The 19,446-nt window shown below is 51.7% G+C and overlaps 1 protein-coding gene and 1 pseudogene across 2 annotated transcripts in view; both read left to right on the top strand.

Moving 5' to 3' along the window:
• NUP133 (nucleoporin 133) overlaps positions 1-19,446 on the top strand; it is a 45,483-nt gene that overhangs the window by 19,656 nt on the left and 6,381 nt on the right. Inside the window, 17 exon segments of the mRNA XM_079107312.1 lie at positions 352-443; positions 4,628-4,791; positions 5,554-5,648; positions 7,465-7,593; positions 7,595-7,690; positions 10,929-11,051; positions 11,340-11,439; positions 12,037-12,167; positions 12,169-12,208; positions 12,211-12,288; positions 12,918-12,931; positions 12,933-12,947; positions 12,949-13,053; positions 14,061-14,219; positions 15,572-15,613; positions 15,615-15,642; positions 15,645-15,707. Coding sequence (XP_078963438.1) covers positions 352-443; positions 4,628-4,791; positions 5,554-5,648; positions 7,465-7,593; positions 7,595-7,690; positions 10,929-11,051; positions 11,340-11,439; positions 12,037-12,167; positions 12,169-12,208; positions 12,211-12,288; positions 12,918-12,931; positions 12,933-12,947; positions 12,949-13,053; positions 14,061-14,219; positions 15,572-15,613; positions 15,615-15,642; positions 15,645-15,707 — 1,474 coding nt within the window.
• LOC306641582 (ribonucleoside-diphosphate reductase subunit M2 B-like) lies at positions 16,611-17,963 on the top strand (annotated as a pseudogene). Its single transcript has one exon. The product of its transcript is annotated as a ribonucleoside-diphosphate reductase subunit M2 B-like (transcript).

Raw genomic sequence — 19,446 nt, 5'->3', positions numbered from 1 at the left:
GGTCTTGGTCTTGCTGGGGTCCCCAGGTAGTTTTGGTGAGGGTGTAATCCCTGAGCTGTCCACCTTCCTGCAGGAGCTGGGGGATTGGTCAGCACTGGCCATGGTGTTTGGATAGGCGATGAGTGCATGTGCAAGCCTGTAGGGGAGTGGGGGTGTCAGGCATGGAAGTGTGAGCATGTATGTCAGGTGTAGGCGTGTGGATGTGTCGAGCGTAGGGTGTGTCAGGCTTGGGGAGTGTTGGGGTCATGGGCCAGTACAGACAGCAGTGTTGGGGCTTCAGGTGGTCGGCTTCCTTCAGCAATTAGGAATGTTCTGGACCTTCACCTCTGAACTGTGCTTGTGTCCTTGCAGAGCATGGTCTTTGAGACCACCACAAAGAATGGAACTGTCGCCCAGGAAGACAGGACGAAGCTGCTGAAAGCTGCCTTTCTGCAGTACTGCAGGTGTGGTGCATCTTCAAGACCAGGGCTTCCTGCTGCGGGGACGGCTGCTGACCTCTGCACTTGGTTTGGGGTGGGAGTGTGATGGAGGTGGGCTCATCAGGAGGGACGTTTTCTTGAACATTAGTGCCAGCAGTGGCTCTCAACTTGGGTCACTGAACCTGGTGGGCACAGAGGGCTTGCTGGGCAGGGCCTCTCATGGAACATGGCCTCCACCTTCATGAGAGCAGTGTGTACTGTTTGCTGGTACTGCAACTGTAGCAGGAAGCAGAGGAGTTGCAGGCGGCGATGAAACTGGTCTTTGGTTGGGTTTTGCTACCTACGAGCTTGTCAGAGTTGAGGTTCCTGGGGCATATCTGGGGCCTGCAGGGGTGCTGCTTGTCTGTCCCTGCTGGGCTCCTGCCTGTGGCTTCTGCTGACTGGCTGCTCCTGGCTGGACCTGCTCACCTTCCTAGGACCCAGTCCCAGCTGTGCTTCCCATGGCTCTTCAGCACATTGACAAGGGAGCAAGGGATCTGCTGTGGGGCCGCCTGTGAATTGCAGGCTGTTGAATAGTACCCGCTCCTCTTCCCCAAGAGGGATCACCCAGATGGTCTGCACATGTTGCCTCATGCCCTGGCATAGTAGGTAGTGACACTTGGCAGTTTCTTTTTTTGCTAAGGTGCCATTATTCTTTTTATAGCACATTTTCTCTAAAATTGCTTTTGTATTATTTGGATTTTCATTTTACTGAGCTCAGAAGATACAAATACAGGGCTGAGGTTGAGCTCAGTGGAAGAGTGCTTGCCTTTTTTGTGTGAGGCACTGGATGCTATTCTCAACACCACATGTAAATAGATAAAGGTTCATCAACAACTTAAAAATATTTTTAAAAAAATATGAATATAACTTGTTTAGAGTTTTGGGAAACTTGCTGTGTAATTTTTTAAACTGAACAGTGCGTTTGTAGGAATGGAAGGAATGTGACGACTTTATGATCTTATAAACGCGTCAGACATCTACGTAAAAGATGTTCTGATTTTTTAAAGAAGTTTCCCGTTTCCTTCTTTTCGCTCTTAGAACAGTGAGCAGTGGTTACTGACTCTCATGGATAAACTGCTTCCTTGTGTTGGGCAGTAGTTTCTTCCTGACGTTGACATTGCTGTCATCTGTACTGTGGAATTAGAGCACACCTCAGATTTGAGTGCCAGAGGCCCAAGGACTTCAAGTTCGAAGTGTTAATTGGCACAGGGCTGTTCATTGATATTATCAAAACAGTAGCGCTGGAAATGCAAGCTTCTGTGATGAAAGTGGAACTCAGAATGAGGTCGTTAAACATAAAAGTGTGTTTTAAATATAAATACCATGCGTTTCCTGTAAGTATCAAGTAAATAAACTGTGTACCCCAAATTCTATTTCAGGCAAAAAGGTCATAGACAGTCACAAAAGAGGTACTTTGTATTATCAGGTCCATTTTTAAATCAATTGAGAGCCTTTGGGGAAATTGCCAGTCTTTGTTTTTGCGTAGATACCCGTTGGTCCTTGGGTAGTGCTTTGTCTGCACTCTTACGCTCTTCTCTGCTGCTGTTTGTATCCTTGGATGCTTGGCAGCTTTTCTAGGTCGTGTACAGCTACCAAAAGGGGAGATTGGAGGTGCGTATGGCTCCAGGAATCTTTGTAGATCCAGAGCAGAACTGGAGTGGTGATAGAAGGAGGTCACACCATTGTCCCAGGCTTGCGCTCCTAAACAGGAGGCCGGGCAAGTCTGCTGGAGGTGCAGGCCCAGCAAGGGCCAGCAGGGTGCACCAGCCCAGGGCTCCTGAGCGCCCCTGGGACGAGCCCGCCGCCTGCCTGAGAGTGCCGTGGGAACGTGGCGGACAGCCCCCCACCCCATTGTGGGTGGTTTGTTTTTTTGGGTTTTTAAAAAATTTGTTAGATGTAGATGGACACAATGTCTTTATTTTATGTGGTGCTGAGACTCGAACCCAGTGTCTCACACGGGTACATTTCCTCAGAGCCACAGTCCCAGCCCTGATGTGTGGCTTTTTAATTAGATCTTACTCTCTTTGCCCTGTGACCTGCAGCGTGCCTGGGTCTCCAGGTTCCACCTGGCCCGTCATGCTTTCAGGTGGTTTGCTATTTCCCTCATCAGCTCTGTCTCCTCCCCCACCTGGAGAGCATTTCAGCCCTTTTCTGGTCTTTCTGCCCTGTTTCTCTCTGCCGCTCCCACTGAGCGATGGCTGGCCTGGCCCCATTCACAGGTTGCAGGTTCCAGTAGGTGACATGCTGGGCCCGCTGACCACTGCCATGCCCGTCTGTGTCTGAACCGCACAGCAAGGCTTGCTGGTGTTCATTGGGGGCAGTGACTCGAGGCTTCACCCCATGAGGCAAGCTCAGAGCTCAAGACATGCTAGCATTTTCTTGCACACCTCCGTGTTCTGGTACCTTCCTCAAAAGGCACAGTGAATTCACATTTGGATAGACACCCTGAGGTTGGATGGTCGTCCAGCCCTGCTTTGCCCCCAGCGAGCTGCTGAGACTTGGGACAGACTGGGAATAACACTGGCTTGTCTTCCTCTGGGCAGAGGTGGCTGAGCGGGTGCAGTGCGGGCAGGTCTTGGTTCATCTGATGCATCTGTTTTGAAGAAGTCCTCAGAGTTCACCGCCTCTGCTGCCTCCAGGTCTCAGACCAGGACCCTGTAACCCAGGTTGCAGCTGAAGGCCTCAGACAGTCATGCCGTGGTGGTTGTAAACTCCAGGCCTGCTAGTGACCTGCGGGCACCACTAGGCTTGTTTCTCCTTTGTTAAAAAAGTCCCCTGGGCGCGTGCTGCATGGGTCAGCCTTCCTGGGAGATCTAGACTATGTGATCTCGCCCAGCTTCGCCCGTAATGACTGTTGCGTGAGGTGTGAGCAAGGCTGCAAGCCACTATCGTGGTTGCTTTAGCTTCTTGTGGCCGCTGGAACAAAGTACCACAAACTCAGTGGCTTAGAACAGCAGAAATGCGTTGTCTCAGTTGTGTAGGCCAAGCCCAGGACCAAGGCATGTGGGGCAGGCTCCCTCAGGCCCTGGCGGGAGCCCCTCCTCACCCACTGTTAGCTGCCAAGGCTGCTGCTGGCAGTGTCAGACTGCCGGGCTCGTGGGTGCCCTCAGCCCATCCTCCCAGCACGGCCGTCTTCTCAGGGTCTCTTGTGAGGGCACCGATTGTGGGATTTGGGCCACCCTCCCTACCCTACCTGGTTGTTTCCGCAGATGCCTTATTTCTAGACAGAGCCTCGTCCTGAGGCTCTTCTGGACAGGAGTGGGGGCATCGTTCGCCCACACTCAGTGGACACTGCGTGAGGGGATGGCTAGGTGTGGGCCCAGGTCGGGAGGGCCTCCCGCTGGGCTGGACCCTAGACTCCTCCGACTCCATTGGTGGTCCTGGCTGGGAGCTCAGGCAGGCAGGAGTCCTGGGGAAGCAGCCACGAGTGGATCTGGCCTTGTGAAGCAGGAGCAGCCTGGGTTCCTGCAGTGACCCCTTCTCGCCTGCTATCCACCCTCAGGGCTTCACAGTGAGAGTCAGAATAGGCTGGAAGGCAAGGCGGGCCACGGCGACACCTCCACTGCTCCCGCCGCCCCGCGTGGCCCTGGGATTGACCCTGGGATTGAGTGCACACTCCACGCATGGTGCTCTGGCTCTGCCTGATTCTGTGATTCATCCCTGGTTCCCTCTTGGACTCATTAATGACTGGCTCTCCTCTAAGGTCTCTGCCCAGTTGAAGGGTCTTCGGGGCTGGGTTGTAGTGTCCACTCTGCTCCCTGTGTGGTCTCTGCCTGTGTGGTGTCGGTCTCAGGTGACAGTCCTTGCTGCCCTGGGGACACGTGCTGTAAGCCGCACACACCCTGCCACGTGCTGCGATTTCCCTGCCTCTCGCTGCCCTTCCTTCCCCCTGGGACTCAGGTGGCAGCTTTCCCACCCCTCTGCCCATCAATGGCCCTGTCCTTTCCCGCCGCTGTGTGGTCTGAGACCCAGGGCTGATCTCTGTCCTCCTGTGTCTGGCACCTGCACCTTGTAAGCATTCAGTGTTTGTTGGCTTCATGGCTGTGGATGTTAAACAGTCTATCAGCAGTACTAGGGGGACATGAACCTCCTAGGTGATCTTTCCATGGTAAGTGTTGAGGAACGCTTTTCCTCCCTTCATACTTCTGTTTTCCGATTTGTTTCAGGAAAGACTTGGGTCATGCTCAGATGATGGTTGATGAACTGTTTTCCTCGCATGCTGACTTGGATTCTGACTCTGAGCTGGACAGGGCTGTTACCCAAATCAGTGTAGACGTGGTGGATGACTACCCAGCCTCTGACCCCCGGTGGGCGGAGTCTGTTCCGGAGGGTAAGATAAGAAGAGTGTGACTTTGCTCTGAGGAATGATCCATTGGAGAAGCATATTTTTTAGTTTCTCATGCAATTGAGAATAGTCACCTGATATTTTTTAAAACGTTGTAAGTGTCCTTGTTATTGGAGCTTGAACAGGACTCAACATAGATCTAGACAGCAGAAGAGCATCTCGGGGTACATGGGTAAAAGCGCTGACTGTTCCTTCAGAGGCAGGCCACTTTGCAGTCCTGCTTTTTATTTCTAGAGGAACTCAGTGGCACTGGTAGGCCCCCAGATCAGATGGCGATCTTGGAAATTGTGTTTGGTTAACAGGAATGGTAGACTGCCTTAGGGGCCGGGGAGCGAGTCTTGTCCCAGAGATGGCGTGTCACATCCTCTGGCCTGCCCTGGGTGGCCTCCCTTACACATGACTCCCCTGCAGCATGGAGGCTCCTCTGGTTCATGGACAGCAGGGGCTGCCTCTTATGGTCACGCTTTAGGCAGTGGTGGGACAAAAGCCTTTCCACAGCTGTTTCCCTGGGGCTGTCAAACTTTAAAACTACAGTGATCAAACTAAACAGAGCAGCCTTCTTGTTTTGAGTGAGTACACATGAATTTAGCAAACCCTCCAAATTTCTAAGCTTTAAAACAATGGAGTAATGTAAATAATGTTTTTGAAGGACTGACCCTGCCTCTTAGAAGTGTTTAGAGTCCACTTGGCTAGCCAGGGTGGTTCTGAAAGCACTGTTCGGGTTGTGTCTCATTTCTGTGTTCTCAGAGGCGCCCGGGCTCAGCAACACCTCACTTATCATCCTGCACCAGCTGGAAGACAAGATGAAAGCCCACGGCCTCCTGGTGGACTTCCTGCACCAGGTAAGAGGCCCTGTGGGCTCAGGCTGCCCTGGGCTCCCCGTGCCCAGTGGGTGCCCACTCTCCGTCCCAGCACTTCCTGGGGCCGAGCTGAGTTCCCAGTCCCTGTGCAGATGCAGAAGTAAACAGGTCAGGCCACACAAAGGCCTGCTCCTCCAGGGGTGAGTGCTGCGTTGGAAATTAGATTAAAGAAGAAAGGAGGGCGTTTCAAAAGAAATGCTGTGCGGTTAGCTTTTTGTCATTTCAGCTTTGGTGCTGCCACGTCCAACAGACCAGCTCCTTTTAAAACAGAATTTCCTGCAGCTTCGCTGCGTGCCTTCACGTAAGACCTAGGTCTTTGTACGTGGGGTGTTGTGCTGAGAGGGAGAAAGTGACCCTGGTCCCAGCAGGGCACAGGCAGACCACAGGAGGCCAGAGCATCTTCTGCAGGGCGGAGGCACGTTGTCCGGGGTGTAGTGCTGGGTGGAGCGCCACGTTTGGACACACTGCTTATCAGAGGCGGGCATGAGCCTCGTGGCGTCTCTTGACCGAGCTTCACTGACTCAGACCCTGATGGAGTCTCAGCTGCCAGCAGCACCTGACAGGGTCTAGAAGCCCCTCTCTGGCTCTACTTTTATGTTTTTATTTCCTTCCATCTTTACATCTTGTCTCTGATGAGGAACCGCTTGCATTCACAGGCAGGAAGTATGTGGGACCCAAACCCTCTGTCTAAGGAAACACTTCTAGCACAGGGCTCTTGCCTCCCTTGAGCCATACCTCACCAGCGAGGCTGTGTCCTTGTTTTGAGAGGTGGGAGCGAGGTCAGCACCTCAGGACTTCTGCTGCCACCCTGGGGAGGAAGGTCCTGTGTCTGCCATCAGGAGCAGGAAGTGGGCCAGCCTGCCTGCTTCACTCGTTACTGTGACACGGGGCAGTCGATCGCGTGCATTAGGAGCCTTACAGAAGAGCTGGGCCTGAGAGAGTGCTGTATTCAAACCATAAGTGACTGGGTTTAAAGTGATCAGGTGAACAGGTTGAGTGAATTACAACATTTTGATTCAAAAAACATTCCATTTGTTAAAAACAATGGATATCTAGCTAGGCCCAGTGGTGCACGCCTATATCCCAGCTGCTCAGGAGACTGAGGCAAGAGGATCCCAAGTTCAGGATCAGCCTCGGCAACTTAGCCAGACCCAGTCTCAAGATAAAAATAAAAGGGACTGGGGGTGTAACTTAGTGGGATTGGGTTCAGTTGAACCCCAGGGTTCAACCCCTAGTACCAAAAAAGTCTTTATCATTATTGTCATTGTTTAAATGTTGTGAAAAAATAAGAGTCCTTAGACCAGCAGTGGGGCCTGTCCCCTCTTGTGTTTTAAGAGGGGAATCTGCTAGCTGGTGAGGAAGTGAGAGCGAGGTGAGGGTGCTCGTTGATGAGACGGAAAACTGGCCATGCTGGTGTCCCTGGCTGCTCCTGGCTCCTCTATGGTGGTTCCTCTAGTGCCTCAGGAAAGCTGGATCCCAGGAACCCACTGAAGCCACCTGGACAGGAGGGCGCTGCAGGGCCACAGGGCAGGAGCTGCCAGGCTGTGGGCCTTCGTCCCTGAAGGTGGGATGATTGGCATAGGTGGGAAAGGCAATTTGACCATTTTGAAAACTACAACCAGGAACTTGGGCTAGCCTGGGTAGTCCCGGAGGCCTTGACAGGAGCACCCCGCTTCCTGGCAGCCTTGCCTGGGGAAGCTGGAGGATGGGTGACGGCGGGTGCCTGGAATACGCCACCCTGGCTGCAGGTTGCAGGGAGTGTTCTCTCAAGACGGTGTGCTTGTTATATTCTTGCAAGGTCGGCCTCTTTGGGCGTCTGGGCACATCTCCAGTCAGAGGGACACCGATGGCAACCCGCCGGCTGCTCTGTGAACACGCGGAAAAGCTGTCTGCAGCCATCGCTCTCAAGAACCACCACTCCCGGCGGGCCGGACCTCGTGAACACAGCTATTCAGGCAGCGCTGAGCAAGAGGGAGCGGGACATCCCGGCCAGCCTGACGCCTGCAGATGTCTTCTTCCGTGAGGTCAGAGGCGTCCTTGTCTGGCCTTCTTGGCCCTGCAGAGAGCACTGCTGCTGGTCTTCCCCAGGCAGGGCAGAGTGATATTGAACTGACTCTTAGAAGACCCTGTGTACATTTTTAAATTAAACTCCCAGTTTTATGGACACTGTCTCTCAGGTGTCCGTCATTATCACCTGCTCTGTAACAGAACTTGCACAGCTGACCTACATGGTCTTCCTGCTTGCTTTGGGTGCCCAAGGGGTTCCTATCTCTACAGTTCCTCCTGGCTGCCTGGAAAACTGGCCTCTCCTGGGCTCCCAACCTCAGGAAGCTGGCCTTCCCCAGGAACTAGGGCCTGGCCCCCTTGCTGGGTATGAATGGGGTCACTGCAGAGGCCAGAGGTGGAGTGGCTCTGCTCTCGGCTTCCTTGCCTGCTACATCTGCACCAGCCTCTGCCTCCCCTGTATGAGTGGCTGCCCGCCCTCCCACCCTGGGTGGACAGTGCCCACCTGGAGCTGTGCCCTGTCCTAGGCTGCACGCTGGATCTTGCCCACCACTGAGTGGTGCCTGGCTGAAGCCCCTCCTCTCCCTCTGGGTTCCTGCTGATGCCCACGTTGTGCCACCTCCCTTTGTAGCACTGCCTGGCGAGACATCGGGGCAGCTCCTCCCTCACCCCGTGAGATCTGGCTCGGCTGGCACCTCAGTGCCGGCGCCTCACTCCCGCGGCCCGGCTGTGCCGCAGGGCCCCTTGGGTTTGTCTGGCAGCTCCCCTCTGGAGCCTGCTGCACTCTCAGGAAGTCTGTTCAGCTCGTGAGTATGTTGGGCTTGAGTTTCTTGCTTTCAGACCCTGGTTTCACACTCCCAGGGAGTGTGAGGAACAGCGCTTTCTTCCGCAGTCCTGGGCTGGAGCCCAGGGCCCTCGAGTGCCAGGCAAGCACTCCACCACTGAGCTGTGCCCAGGAGCACTCTGTTGTTCGTTTTGTTGTGTTTGTTTTTTTTTTTTTTTTTTTTTTTTTAATATTTTTGGTTTTTTAGTGGTAGGTGGACATAATGCCTTTATTTTATGTTTATGTGGTGCTGAGGATCGAATCCAGGGCCTCACACATGCTACCTGAGTGCCTACCACTGAGCCACAACTCCAGCCCATGTATTTTTATTTTTAATCTAAGAAATTTGGTAGAAAGTTGAAAAACAATCCACCTCAAGTTTCCTAATAAGTCAAATTGTGACCTTGATGTCGTTTGGTCTTTATTCAGATGTGGGTTTTATGTGGTAAGCAAAGATTTAAAAAATGTCATTAATGGTAGATTTTAAAACTGTCATTAAAGACCTTGAGCCAGAGGCCACCTCCCTTCCTGCATTTGCCTTGAAGGGCAGAGCACAGCAGAGAATTCAGAGCACATAGAGCTTCCTGCTGAATGGAAGTCATTAGCTGGGTCCATAATTCACGAGTAGCTCTTTAGGAGCACGATGCAGCCAAACTGCAGGCACAAGTGTGCCACAGGAAGGTGGTCTTTAGCATGGTCCCTGTCACCCTGGTGTGCTGCTCTGAACCCTCTCGGCCTTCCCTCGTGCATGGCCACAGTGCCTGGGAGAGCTGGAAACTGGGTGTGTGAATAGGTCACACTTGCAAGGAGTGTTGCTCTGTCTTCCTTCGTCTGTCTGTCCACATGGGGTGCGAGTTAGCATTCTGAGCAGGGCGTTGTAGCCCAGGTGGCCTCTGACTGGAGGGCCACACAGGGTGCTTCCTCTTTGGCAGCCTGACGGACAGTGCGCTGCCGGTGCTCTCCCCACTGGGCCGGCCTGGCCTTAGGGCTTGTAGCAGCTTGAGTCTGCAGCTGCTTGAGACGTGACTGGAGACATTTTGAGAGCTCCCACTGCTGTGTATGTTTGTACAGTAAACTTTCTTACCTTGGTCATCCCTCGGTGTCCGCAGGGGGAACAGTCCCAGGACCCCCATGAACACCAAAATCCAGAAGTCCCTGGTATAATATAGCATGGTATTTGCATAGAACCTACACATACCCTTGTGTTCACTTTAAATTTTCCCTGGTTATTTACACTACCAATACAATTGAATACTGTTAAGTAGTGTATTGTTTAGGGAATAATTTTTTTGAAGTCTACATGTTGGGTACAGTCCAAACCCTGTAGGCCTCATTGCATACTACACTGAATAACAATGTAACTTTTTTCTCCCAACATTTTTAGTCTGATTTGAATGCACGAAGGTGGAACCCATGGAGTGAGTGACCAGCAGCATAAATGTTCTCACCCTTCCACTCACAGAGTCACTGCTGCAGGGCTCGAGGCCTCTGCTAGAACACCTGTGGCTGGGTCAGGAGGAGGCTGGGGTTTGCAAAGAGAGCAGCTCTCTGAGCAGCAGGGATGAACACCATCCAGTGCTCTGCTGCAGCTTCTGCATGGACACTGATTGTGCTGGGCCTGGGCACAGGTGTCCTGTGTGTGAGGCTGCTGAACAGAAGGGCCAGGAGCCAGGAGCTGGTTGTGCTCTTGCAGCCTCCTGACTTTTTAAGGAGCACAGGCACGCTATTACCGACAATGCAGGGGACAGCATTTGTAGCTAGGGCTGAGTGAGATGTGAGATGTCGGTGGCACCGTGAGGCCAGCAGTAGGTGGCAAGTGCCTCAGCTACTTGGAGTGTGAATTTTAAAAATCTACTTGGTAGCAATCCAGGTTTCGCCTGTTTATAAGACTTGGTGATTTGGACACTTTTCTTCTTGGTAACGAGGATTAAACCTGGGTGCTTACTGCTGAGCTGCATCCCCAGCCCTTTGAGACAGGTCTCCCTAAGTTGCTTAGGGCCTCACCAGGTTACTGAGGCTGGCTTCAAACTTGTGATCCTCCTACCTCAGTCTCCCAAGTTGCTGGAATTACAAGTGTGTGCCACTGCACCCAGCTTGAGCACTCTTAAAAGTTGGGAAACTCTGATTTTCTTGTTCCTCAACATTTACTTCCACTGTTCACAGGCAGAAAGTTTTCTCCTTGGGGCTGGGGTTGTGGCTTAGTGGGAGAGCACTTGCCTATCATGTGTGAGGCACTGAGTTCGATTCTCAGCACCACATACAAACAGATAAATAAAGGTTCATCAATAACTAATAAAAATATTTTTTTAAAAAATTTCTAAAAAAAGAGTTTTCTCTTGTCTGATGATCTCAGCGTGTGCCTTGGAGAGTGAGGCTGTGGCACAGCTGTCCCCAGGCCCCCAAGACTTTGTGCTAAGCAGTGACTCTGCCCTCAGGTGTCCCAGGTGGATACCATCTGCGAGTGTCTGCTAGAGCACGAGGAGCAGGTCCTGAGGGACACGGCACTGGACTCCCTGGAGTGGGCTGAGGTGGCGGTCGACGTCAACACTGTCCTGAAGGTAGGGCCCAGCAGTTGCTGAGTGTCTGGCTGAGTTGCCAGGGCTAACCTTGAACTTGTGATCCTCCTGCCTCTGCCTCCTGACTGGCTGGGATCGCGTGGCCGCCGCGTCTGGGCCGCGTGTAGACTGTGTTTCAGGTTGTCTTCAGAAGCTGTGCAGTCTGGCTGCAGTGTCTCAGCGGTAGAGCACTCACCACCACGGATGGGCCCCGGTCCAACCCCGGCACCTTAAGGAAGGGAAAAGGAAAACAAGTCCTTCTGTCTGTGACAACGAGGTTCGTTTTTGCAGGACATGCTGCAGGCTGCTAGTCATTATCGCCAAAATCAAGGCTCCTTGTACAGCAGAGAAGACGCAGGAGGAAAAGAACCCGAATATGTTCCCTGGACAGGTAGTGCAGTGCTCCATGCGTGTTCCTGACAGCCCATGGCATGGGGCGTAGGCCGTGGGCCCAGAGCAGGTCTGCAGGAGCGGGACCCAGTATGCTCGTGGTAGGGTGTGCCTGCTCTGTGCCCCTTCTGACAGCCCATCCTGCAGGTGGGTGGTGTTCTGAGCGCAGGTTTGTGAGGGGCCTGTGTGAACCCGGGGCTGCCTGGGCATGAGCAGGGCTGGATCGGCTCCTCATCACTTTGCCCGCTTGTAGACCTCCCTCAACCTTCGTTTTAAACTGGCGCTCGCTGGGCCACCTGCGGGTCTCAGTACAAGTCTCTGCTCAGAAGCAGGCCTGGCCCCAGGCAGTGGGCCGTAGGTTGTGTTGACTTAACCACAAGGAGGAGCCGTGGCTTTGCAGAGGATCAGAAGGAAGAAGGTTGTGCTCGCCTGACTGCTGAGGAGCGCTCCGCAGGAGCACAGGGGCCCCGCGGGGCGCAGGCCAGTGTCGCCTGCGCAGAGAAGTGCTGTTCCTGTGGCAGTGATGTCACGAGGCTCTAGGCAGCGGTCTTCCCCCTGCCGCTGGGAAACTGACAGCCAATTCTTTGTGACTCCACAGCAACAAGTGGGCCCGCTGGCATCCGAACCGCCATCGTGCGCCAGCATGGGATCATCCTGAAGACGGTCTACCCGCAGGCGGACAGCAACCTCCGCAGCATCCTGACGGAGCAGCTGGTCGCGCTGATGGACCTGCTTCCTGGACGGCTACGTTCAACAGCTCAAGTCTCTGGACAGTCCAGCGACCAGGAGAGATACAACAGTCTGGAAGTGGAGTACCTGCAGAGACGCGCAGACCTCCTGTCCCCTCTGCGTGAGTGCAGGGCGCTCCGCAGGGGCCCGGGGCCCAGTGTGTGGTGCAGCAGAGGGCTCAGACACTTCTGTGTCCTTGTGCCCCCACATGGGACATCTGTGAAAACCTAGATTGAGCAACAGAAACCAGCGTACCCAGGGTCATTCCCTTTTTTTTGCTGCCCTGACTTAAGCTTTTTGTAGGTGTCCCATGTGGCAGTGTCAGCAAGCCCTGACCAAGGACTCGGAGTGCGGCAGACTCTGTGGCTGGCCCTGTGTGTGCTGAGCCTTCTTCACAGACCCCAATACAGACACTGCTGCAGCCGATTAAAAAGTGACATGGGGAGCCCAGCTCTCAGGCATCGCATGAGCAGCCTTGCAGCAGAGCGTGGCATGGCTGCCGAGGGCCGGGTAGGGGTGCCGTGAAGCTGAGGGACGGGGAGGACAGCATCATGTCTGGAGGCGCAAGGAGGCCACGTCTGCACTTTGGCAGTACCTGTGGACTATGAAACCAGTGCCAGCAATCAGAAAGGTCCCCGTCCCCTTGGTGGTTCTCAGAGTGCAACATGAACACAGGGAAGTTTCAAGTACTGTTTTCGTTACGTCTTTAATGTCTGCTAACAGGATTTCTTCCTTCGTTCTCGTTTCTAGTCACGCTGGGGCACATACTCATGGGCTGCCTTCTCTAGCAGAGAAGTATTGTGACTTTGACATCTTGGTACAGATGTGCGAGCAGACAGACAACCAGAGCAGGCTCCAGCGCTACATGACCCAGTTTGCCGATCAGGTAAGGTTCTGGACACGTGGATGGTGGGCCACACTGTGGTCAGGCTGCCCTGCTCCACCTGTCCCTGGGGCCTTTGGGTCTTGTAACATTGATTGTGGCTTGAACTTTGGGAAAGGACCTTGAGTGCGAGTATCTCCGAGACTCTCCCTCAGTCTTCCAGTCTGTGTCCCCCACGTTCTCAGCACAGTGTCCTGGGCGCCTGCCTGGATTCACGCTTACCAGGCCAGCCCCAAGGTTGTCCTCAAGGCACTCCTCCCGATGCCTTGTCTAGCACTGTCCAGTGGAACGCTCTGTGGTGGCGGAGATCATGTGTATATCCATTGTCCAAAAGAGCAGCTGGACACATGGCTGTTGACCACTGAGGTGCTTGGCCAGTGTCCGAGGAGCTGAAATTTTAATGTTAATTGCCAGACACGGTGGTACACACTTGTAATCCCAGCAGCTCGGGAGGCTGAGGTGGGAGGATCACGAGTTCAAAGCCAGCCTCAACAACGGTGAGGCACTAAGCAACTCAGTGAGACTCTGTCTCTAAATTTAATACCAAAAAGGACTGGAGATGTGGCTCAGTGGCTGAGTACCCCTGAATTCAATCCCCAGTACAAAAATAACCAAAAAAATAAAATATAAAATTGAGCTGGGGATATGGCCAAGTGCCCCAGAGTTCATTCCCCAGTACCAAAAAATATATACATATATTTTAAATACCACTGTGACTAGTAGCTCGCTCACCAACCTGTATGCATCAGGTTCTGCAGTAGCGAAGCCACTGATCAGGGTACAAGGTCCCTTCTGGACCTGAACTTACTGGTGTTGAGTGAGATGACTGAGGCCAACAGGAAAGTCACTGCCGTGGTAGGCGTAATGTCTTGACATGGTAGCAGCATAGGAAACTTGCTTAAAGAGGACTGCCTGGGCCCCTGGATGCTGCTCAGTGGTTTGCTGTTATGGAGGTGTGTTTTGGAGCTGCATTACTGAGCATTCATGGGTTCCTGCTCTGTGACTTGTAGAATTTTTCAGATTTCCTCTTCCGCTGGTATCTGGAGAAAGGCAAGCGGGGCAAGTTGTTGTCTCAGCCTGTTTCTCAACATGGACAGCTGGCAAGTTTTTTGCAAGCTCATGAACATCTCAGCTGGCTACACGAGGTTAACAGCCAAGAGTTGGAAAAGGTAAGATAGACCATTGTGTGGAGCGGATGCATTAGCTGAGGTGTTTTGAGTTTGTGAAGGTGTGTATTGATTAAACCACTGTGTATGGCTGCACACCTGAGAAGGGATTAGCATCCAAGGTCTGTACACAGAGCTCAGCTCAAAGGCAGGAGAACAGATCACACAGCGTAACGGTGAAGAAGTGGCGTGGACAGCGTGGGACGTGCAGGGCAGTCCCACTGCAGCACAGGCCTTTCAGAGCAGCCTTCATCAGACGAGGGTGGTGCTGCGGGGCCGGAGGCAGAGGGAGGCCCCCCTGCCCTCGGTGGGGATGTCCCCAGTGCAGCCTGTGGGGGCCACGCAGGGGCTCCTCAGAGGCCAGAAGCAGCAGCCGCATGCCTGTCGGCTGACTTCTAGGTGTATTCAGACAGCGTGAGATCAGCGTGCCACCCAGACCTGTGCACTGCGTGGTCGTTGCAGCAGTCACTGTACAGTGCCCAAGTTAAGGGGTCGGCTGCATCCACCGTGGGTGAGTGGCATGCACACGCACAGTAACGTGTCACTCAGCTTTAGAAAAACCTGAGATTAGCCGCAGCGTGGGTGACTCTAAAGGACCAGCGTTCAGTGGCATAAACTGGGCTCAGAGTGACGAGCACCACAGTCTCCTGCACGTGGGGTCTGGCATGGAGCCACTCAAGCAGAGAGCAGTTGGCAGCAGAGTGGGGTGAGGGACAGAGGGCCACGAGGGAGGAGAGGCGCAGTGCTGGGCATGCTGATGGTGATGGTGGTGTTTCGGAGGTAAACTGCACGTGTTCTCACCATGAAGTAAGTTCTTGGTGACGGAGGTGTTCAGGGGCCCGCATTAGGAATTCCCCATTGTGCGCGTGCTTTACAGCCTCACTTTGCACTCCGAAAAGCCTGGTTTAGCGACTCATGGTGAGGAGTTTTCACAGGTTGGAAGACAGGACTTACAGATCATTAAGCCCTTCCCCTCGGGTGTGATTCGATAGGCATCTTGATTCATCACGATGGTGTCATCCCTTCTGATGTCCTCGGAAAGGAGCCTTTGTGCTCTAGTGTTGCCGCAGTCCTGACGGCTATGCTCATTGGCTCGCATCATAGTGAGCGCTCGCAGCTCAGTCATCCCAGGTGCTGAGTGAAGTGCACCCTGAGCAGGAGTCCGCGTCACAGGGCCCAGTCGAGCGTGCTGTGCTGCCCGCACGTGGTGGCTCCGAGCAGGCATGGTCGGGCTGGTTGCTGGGGTGTCCCTCGTGGACTCAGCTCAGGGGAGGCGCATTTGGGGTGTGCTGGGCCCTTGCCTCCAGGTCGGGTTGGCGCCAGGGCCTCACCAAGCTTCCTATGGTTTATTGTAGGCTCATGCAACACTTCTGGGTTTGGCAAACATGGAAACTCGCTTACTTTGCCAAGAAAAAAACTCTTCTCGGCTGAGTAAATTGGCTGCTTTAGCATCGGACCTTTCAGAGGATGTACTGCAAGAAAAAATTGAAGGTGAGACAAGAAACGTGAAGGGTTGCGAGCCACTGAGCGCGCGGTGCATTTGGCCCTCCTGTAGAGTGCACACCCACTTGCAGCACTTGGTTATGTGCTTGGAGTCCGGAAGAATAAGGTCAAAGCCAGGTGTGGGTGCTGCACACTGTGATCCCAGCCTCTCGGAGACGGAGGCAGGATGGTGGAGAGTGAGAAAATTCGGTTGGTTTTTGAGAGCCAAGGAAAAGGGAGTCACAAGTGTGATATGAAGGAGAACTGTTCCATACTCCGATTGCAGATCTCAGGTGGGTCCTGTCTATGAGCCCTGCGCAGTCCTGGTTGTCCGCTAGTTCCCAGTGAGGGGAAGCAGGGCTGTGAACCAGGCGACCTTGGAGGGTCTGGGCCAGAAGCACTGTCCATGTGCAGATAGCGAGGAAAGCACAAGAGCCTAGAACAGCTCCTTCTGAGTGTCAAAGGATTAGAGGTCACAGTTTATGAAAGAAAAGCCAAGCCAGGCATGGTGGCACACACCCATAATCCAGCAACTTGGGAGACTGAGGTAGGAGGACCACAAGTTTGAGGCCAGCTACAGCAACTCAGCAGGGCCCTGTCTCAAAAAAATCCAAAAACTTAAAATATACATGAAGAAAGAATCAAAAGTCCATGAATCTATAGTGGTATCCAAAAAGGGGGGTCAGTAAATATTTATAAATGATTGACAGCTAATATGGACAGAACTGATGAACGGCCACCATTTTTGCAACTACAGCGAATGATTGGTTGCCAAAAGACACTAGAATCAGTGGGCTGCTGTTGTACATACCTGCAGTCGCACCGACTCTGGAGGAGGCAGGAGCAAGATCAAGGCCATCCTGGGCAGCTTAGCAAGGCCCAGTCTCAAAAAGATGGCAAGAGGTCCCCAGTCAGCATAGAGGGGCGGGTTCGGCCGACCCGCGGGCCAGCTGTAGCCTGTCCTAGTTGGGTGCTGGCCTGCCGCACTCCGGCAGCTCTGGCTGAGTCTGCGCGATGGGCGACCCGGAAAGGCCGGGAAGCCGGCCACGGCCCGAGCAGGATGAGAGGTTAATCTCCAGATACCAATGAAATGGAAATGAGTCTAATGAAGAGCCACTCCTAAGCAAGAGTTCTCGCCGATTTGTCATCTTTCCCATCCAGTACCCTGATATTGGAAAATGTATAAACAGGCACAGGCATCCTTCTGGACCAGCAGAAGAGGTGACTTATCAAAGGATCTCCTCACTGGAACAGCTTAATCAGATGAGAAGTATTTTATCTCTCAACATCTTAGCTTTTTGCAGCCAGTGATGGAATTGTAAATGAAAATTTGGTGGAGCGCTTTAGTCAGGAGGTGAAGGTTCCAGCGGCTCGCTGTTTCTATGGTTTTCAATTCTCATCGAGAAGGTTCACTCAGAGATGTACAGTTTGCTAATAGATATTACATCAGAGATCCCAAGAAAAGGGAATTTTTATTTAATGCAATTGAAACAATGCCATATGTTAAGAAAAAAGCAGATTGGGCCCTGCGATGGACAGCAGATAGAAAGTCTACTTTTGGGGAAAGAGTGGTGGCCTTTGCTGCTGTGGAAGGAATTTTCTTCTCAGGATCTTTTGCTGCTATATTCTGGCTAAGAAGAGAGGTCTCATGCCTGGACTCACGTTTTCCAATGAACTGATCAGCAGAGATGAAGGACTTCACTGTGACTTTGCTTGCCTAATGTTTCAATACTTAGTAAATAAGCCTTCAGAAGAAAGGGTGAGGGAGATCATTGTTAATGCTGTCAAAATTGAGCAGGAGTTTTTAACAGAAGCCTTGCCAGTTGGCCTCATTGGGATGAACTGTGTTTTGATGAAACAGTATATTGAGTTTGTAGCTGACAGATTACTTGTGGAACTTGGATTCTCAAAGATTTTTCAGGCAGAAAATCCCTTTGATTTATGGAAAACATTTCTTTAGAAGGGAAAAACAAATTTCTTTGAGAAACGAGTTTCAGAGTATCAGCGTTTTGCAGTTATGGCAGAAACCCAGATAATGTCCTTCACCTTGGATGCAGATTTTTAAAACTCTCCCCTATTAAAGACCTATAACCTCTCATTGCATGAAGAATCATGGCCTGGAAGGACTTAGGAAGACAATTCGATCCAGTGGCTTTCAGACAGGGCTGGGTTTTGCTGTCCAGTTACATACAGTAATTAACAATTATTTACACCATATAAGCTGACCTTAACAATATCTTGTTAAATGAAAATTTTATAGTCATTTCATTTGGAATGTCCAGATTATTCTGCTTCTTTTGCCATTTTTTCATTTGTTCATGGAAAAAGTACTGAAAAAATATTATATATATTTTTAAAAAGTTATTTAATATTCAGAATTTTGCATTTTAACATTTAAGTATGAGAACATTACTGTCATAGACTTCCAGATTTCCTTTGTACAGCTTAAGTGAAGAGTTAAATATCATGAATGCTGATGGGCTGCATGAAAGCCAAATCAAACCTATAATTAGGTATCAAGATTTCGAACCAGGTTGAGTGAATGGGTGGCCAACTCAGAGCAGAATCTGGAGGAGTGGCACAGAAGTTCTATTTTCTCACTATTTACCTTTAAATGGTCTGTTCCTTTGTAAAACTGCTGTGGGTTTGAAGAATAATCTGATATTCTTGAGGCCTTAGGAAAAGATTTAATGATTGAATTTTGTAAAAGGAAATATATGTAAAAATGGAAGATTGGAGAATGATTCTTTTGTATAGTTAAGTGAATTCATAATATCTTAATTTATGGCTTAACTCTGTTTTACAACTATGTTTAGATTTTTCTAAATATCTGATCATTCAGCAAATTATTTAGCATCTACTCTGTATATAGAAATCTTTATAAGATGTGTTATGACAATTTTTTTTTTTTTGCTAAAATACATTATGATCAGTTAAACCAACCCTGCATATACAGAACTCAGATTTTTTTCAAAGAAAGAAGTTGTTAATTTTGGTTTAGTCGTTGAAATAAACTGTATCATTGCTACAAAAAAAAAAAAAAAAAAAAAGATGGCAAGTCCATTGAGTCCAGGGTCTGGTGAAGCAGGTATTCTTGGGTTTTCAGAGTATCAGTGCACAGATCAGACACACAGCCCACATCCCAGGCTTCCTGGGTGTGTGACAGGGTGGTACCTGCGATGCCTGCTTGTTACTGCCTGAAGTGTCATCCTGAATCTGGTCACAAGGGGGCAGTCGGGTGCGCCTCAAGGGTGGAACGTTGTGCAGCGCTCAGCTGGGACTCCAGTTTCAGCAGCACAGAAGACAGGGGCTGTAGATCACAGGAGCCCAAGAGCCATCATTGAAGATTCACTGTTGGCTCTTAGACCACACCTGATTTGGGAACCACTGGGAGATCTGTGGTATGTTTAATTCGAGGTGACAGTGGCATGCTGTGTCCACTCCTGTGGGCCTGACACTGAACCATGGCTGACCGGGTGGTGCGAGCTGAAGTATGCGGTGTGGTGTACTGTGAGGGTCTGCCCCCCGTGAGATGGGAAAGTGTGTAGTGAGCCCACTCAGCCAGCAGAGCGCTGCAGGTCCCAGAATCTACAGGTTGATGACTGCTCAAAATAAAAATTGAGGGTAGTGAGCTCAGTAGTAGAGGGCCTCGCTGGCATATGCAAGGTCCTGGGGTCAGCGCCCGGCACCAACTGTACACACACAGAAATACTAGGAGGGACCTCTGCCGTGTGGACAGGTTGAGGTC

The sequence above is a fragment of the Sciurus vulgaris genome (assembly GCF_902686455.1).
Source record: "Sciurus vulgaris genome assembly, chromosome: 12".
Taxonomy (NCBI): Eukaryota; Metazoa; Chordata; class Mammalia; order Rodentia; family Sciuridae; genus Sciurus; species Sciurus vulgaris.
This window is presented reverse-complemented; position numbering and strand designations above follow the sequence as displayed.